This window comes from Crocuta crocuta, unplaced genomic scaffold, assembly GCF_008692635.1.
Source record: "Crocuta crocuta isolate KB4526 unplaced genomic scaffold, BGI_CrCroc_1.0 scaffold229, whole genome shotgun sequence".
Classification (NCBI taxonomy): domain Eukaryota; kingdom Metazoa; phylum Chordata; class Mammalia; order Carnivora; family Hyaenidae; genus Crocuta; species Crocuta crocuta.
Genome location: NW_027536464.1, coordinates 5,175,339 through 5,179,466, shown reverse-complemented (window position 1 = coordinate 5,179,466; position 4,128 = coordinate 5,175,339). Strand labels below are relative to the sequence as shown.

At 60.4% G+C, this 4,128-nt stretch overlaps 1 protein-coding gene across 4 annotated transcripts in view; it reads right to left on the bottom strand.

Moving 5' to 3' along the window:
- Positions 1-1,456: 1,456 nt before the first annotated feature.
- SLC4A3 (solute carrier family 4 member 3) overlaps positions 1,457-4,128 on the bottom strand; it is a 13,022-nt gene continuing 10,350 nt past the window's right edge. For 3 of the 4 annotated variants that reach the window (XM_077748588.1, XM_077748590.1, XM_077748587.1), the window contains 5 exons: positions 3,875-4,041; positions 3,133-3,386; positions 2,630-2,799; positions 2,281-2,454; positions 1,457-1,627 (listed from right to left, as the gene is read on the bottom strand). In XM_077748588.1, the coding sequence (XP_077604714.1) occupies positions 1,550-1,627; positions 2,281-2,454; positions 2,630-2,799; positions 3,133-3,386; positions 3,875-4,041 (843 nt within the window). In that variant the 3' untranslated portion in view covers positions 1,457-1,549. The other variant, XM_077748589.1, reaches the window with a different exon arrangement.

The window sequence follows — 4,128 nt, the reverse complement described above, 5'->3', positions numbered from 1 at the left end:
CGCATACAAAGCCTCTCAGCCACGCCCATCTGTTGCTGCTGTTGTGTTCGGGTTTTTGCATTTGACCTTCACTTTGCTCCTGGCACAGTCCCTCTGAAACTCCACCAGGACTTGGCCAACTTCGGGGAAAAGGGATTTTGTCTTCACGTAGGCCAAGGGAGCCAGTCAAAGGCCAGATGAAGTTAGAGGCCAGGGTGTCGCCAGAAACCAAAGGGGCCGGCTGGACTGAAATGCTTAAACCCGAAAGACCATCTAGGACATCTGGAAGCGCGCATCTTTTCCCTATGAACACGACAAACAGCCTCCCCGCGGCCTGTCCCCTCTCTGCTGACCAGTTTCAGGGCTCTCGCTGCTGGCCTGAACACTAGGGAGGAAACTAGGAAAAGGATAAGGAAGCAGCAAGGCCAGCTAAGGTGGGGCTACGGGAGCCCAGCTCGGGATGCTCAGAGCCACCCGGGGCGGGGCGGGGGCAGGGGGGGTGCTGTGGAAGTCCACGTACCCTCCCGGGCCCCTCTCCAGGTCTCCCAGAGAGCCACAGAATGCGCTTGCCTGGGAGAGACCACGAGATCCGGCGAGTCCACCAGATGGCAGTGCTGCTCCTGCCGGGTTGGGACGGAGCCTGCACTGTGAGAGAATGCCCACCAGGGGGCGATACCGGGCCGACCTGCTTCGTAAACGCCACTGGTTGCCTAGCTACTGTGACGCAATGGGCTCCCAGTTTGCACCCTCTTCAAGGCCTCACAGGTTATTTCTGGCATAACAGACTGTTGCACAAGGAGTGGCCTCAGGAATCCCCAACTGCCACTCTTTTAAGCCGTGAGACTCTAAAATGGTCCAGGGACCCCAAATCCAGCACCACCCTGGCGTCTAGGGGATTGGGCTACTGTCCCCTCGGAATGCCAGGGATCAGGAAAAGAAGATAAACATTCTCTATTTCCCTCTACAGCCCCAAAGCCACTGGGAACACTCTGCTTTCTCTAGTGGCTAAAGCAACCTCTTCCCTTTCCCCTTTCCCACCCTCCCCCTTCTAAGCAGGGGTTGTTAGATCAGCCGTAGGTGACCTTGAGCCAGACCTTGAGCCTCCTGCTCCTTCCTCCGCTGAACTTGAGAGGGCCCAAGGGGGTGATGATAAGGTCCAGCTCTGACCTTCTGTGATCTTGATTCTCTCCCGTTCCCCCAAGAATTCTGTCCTCGCCTCAAAACTCTCCCTGGTTTTGATGACCTTGAAAACAGAATTCTTCCAATTCCAGTCGGATAAGTATGACCTGAGAGGCCAGAGATGGAACCAAGAAAGTGAGGCAGACACGAGACAAGGAGTGTGGTTATAATGAGCTCAAAGCCTGTGCCGGTCTGGTCTGTGAAAGGGCCTGGGTGAGCCAAGGTCAGTGCCCTGGGCAGAGTCAGCAGGCCACTCTGGCCGTGGCACTAGTGGCTCCAGGCACGTCTCTGGGTTGCGAGGAGCCCGCTGGGCTCTGGGGCTGGGCTCCAACTGGGGCCCAGGTGCCGATCACTACGGTATCGGGGTCTCGGAGGGGCACCACGCTGAGGATCACACTGGCATGTGCAACTCGTTGTACTCGTCCTGACCATCCTCGTCAAAGTTCGGTTCAGCGTCCTCAGCATCCAGCTGCAGGAGGGAGAAGGTTGGGAGAGGCAGGGGAGCGGCTGGTGCTCTCCTAGTCCCCAGCAACGCCTCCAGCCAGCAGCCCAGCCCTTCCCAGGCCTTGCTGACTGCAGGGATCGTGACCCCAGCCTGAAGCACTTCCCTCTGGCCAAAGCCCTCAGGTCACCGGCTCCTGATAATGGTCATGGTGACAGCAGCTACTGCATCTCAAGTATTTTCCAGGGGCCAATCCTGGCTCCTGCGTTACCTCCAGACACCGCGTTTGGGTGGGTGATTTTCAAACCGATGTCCCTTCCTCTACCTGGACAAACACAGAGCTCAGGAGGAGTTTCGGTGCCACTCCACCCCCACCTGTCCCTCAGCTGTGGGCTTCTGTCTGGGACACAAGCGGCACAGCTGTCTGCTGTGGTCCTGGGCTGATTTCACACCGAACCATCATACTCCGTGCTCTACCTGGATTGGTCCTGGATCACAACACTCCTCTAAAGAAGACTCCATCATCAGCCCTTTTATCCGGCTGGAAATAAGATTCCAGGAGGTCAGGCAACTTGCCTCGGGTCACGCAACTAGCAGGTGGCACAGGAGAGGCTGGAACCCAGGATGCCCCAACCCCAGGGCCCAGCCGCCCTCAGAGCACCCTGCACAGCGCCCCTTACCGCCTGCAGCTCCCTGTCCTGGAAGAGCCGGGGCAGAAGGCAACGCCTCAGAGGCACCGTGAGCAGCAGCAGGAAGGGAAAGGCGAGGGAGGCCGCCGTGGACTTGACGACCCAGAGCAGCGCGATGCAGCCCAGCTGGATGCAGGTGAACAGGTGCATCCGCCACGTCTTCACCTGGGGAACGGGCCTCGAGTCTCACCGTGCGCCCCCCGCCCCCAGTGCTCCCGCCCACATCTCCGGGGACCCAGCTCCCCGGGCCCCGGCTGACCCTGTCCATCTCCAGCCCAGGAGTCCCTGCCCCGCCCCTCCCCACCAGCCCTCCTCCCCCGCTCTGGCTTCCTGGCCCTACCTTGGTCACATAGGGTTGTTCAGGGTGGTGTTTGGCCGGCATGAGGATAAGCAACAGACGCTGGGACAGCTGGATGCCAGACAGTGACGTGACCCCCATGTACAGGAAAATCCCAAAGAGCACAGCCAGCGGGATCCGGCGCAGCACAGCCCCCATGACGATGGACAGGCCTGGAGGAGGTGACACAGACCTACCTGACCCCTCGGACGGCCGCCACGAGGCTGGACGGGCCCGGTGGAGAGGGGATCAGCTGGGCCTCGCCACTACAAACAAGAGAAGACGGAGCGGGACAGAGAACCAGGAAAAGGCTCAGGGTAAAAAGGCTCATAGACTATTAAGAGGCAGGTTGGGGTCACAGTGGGGTGCTAGACAGGATGCTTTCGGAGACTCGGAAGGTACCTGGGTCTAGCCTGGGACAGAGAGCGGGTTTAAGGGCACAGGGTCCAAGAAGGCAAGTCCGGGGGTGGGGGGAGGTGGGGGCCTTGAAAGGTGGGCGCTCTCACCCACGAGGCTGGCGATGAGCACTCCAGTGACCCGCTGCTCCCGCACCTCCTGGATCTGGGGCTTGTCGCCAGGGGCGATGGCAGTGCGCATAACAGTCAGTGCATTCACGTGAGTGACCGAGCGGACCGTGGCAGCCGTGAGCCAGGGCAGCCCAAACAGCCCACAGAGCCCGCCCAGCGAGCCAATCAGGAGCAGATCGAGGTGGAAGCCAGAGCCCTTGAGCAGCCTCCGAGCCTTCTGGCTGACAATGAGCCTGCAGGGACAGGATGGGAAGCAGGGGGTGAGCGGCCAGGGGGGCAGGGCAGCCGCAGGGCCAGGCACGCGCGGCAGGAGCAGCACCGTTGTGGGGCAAGGACGGGCAGAGCCACGCTCTCCCCAGGACCTGCCAGTTTCCTCTCTCAAGTCCCCAAAGTGATGTTCTCACATCTAAGCAAATCTGAGCTAAGATCTCACATCATGGATGCTTAAAACACCACAAAAGCCAGATGCCAGGTCTCACCACGTTGCAGTTTAACCCAAACGAGACACATGTGAGCATCACTGGGTGAGAGAACATACTGCCAGAGTGGCGTGAGGATTGCCAAGTGCCACCTCGCAAATGGCGATGCAGACAGCTGGGTATCATGTCCCAGTGCTGGAGGGAAACTGTGCCCAGGCCCGCGTGCCCCCCCCTTGCCACCAATCCCATTTCTTCCCCCCCCTCCCCAACCTCCCCCACCCAGGGTCCCCCAGCCCTCTCACGCAGTGATTTGCGTCTCCATGAAGATCAGGATGAGGACCAGGAGAGCAGGGACAGCAGCCGCCACCATCATCCAGGGCGGGAAGGGACGGGCACTGCCCAGGGGTGGGATGAACCACGTGCGCTTATGGGGGGATGTCACTGAGAGCCCTGTGGGCACCGTCAGCTTCTGCACGGCAGGAAGGAAGACAGGGTTCAGGGACACGGCCTCCCCATGCTAAGCACCCCACAAGCTGGCAGCTGCCCCCCCCCCCCC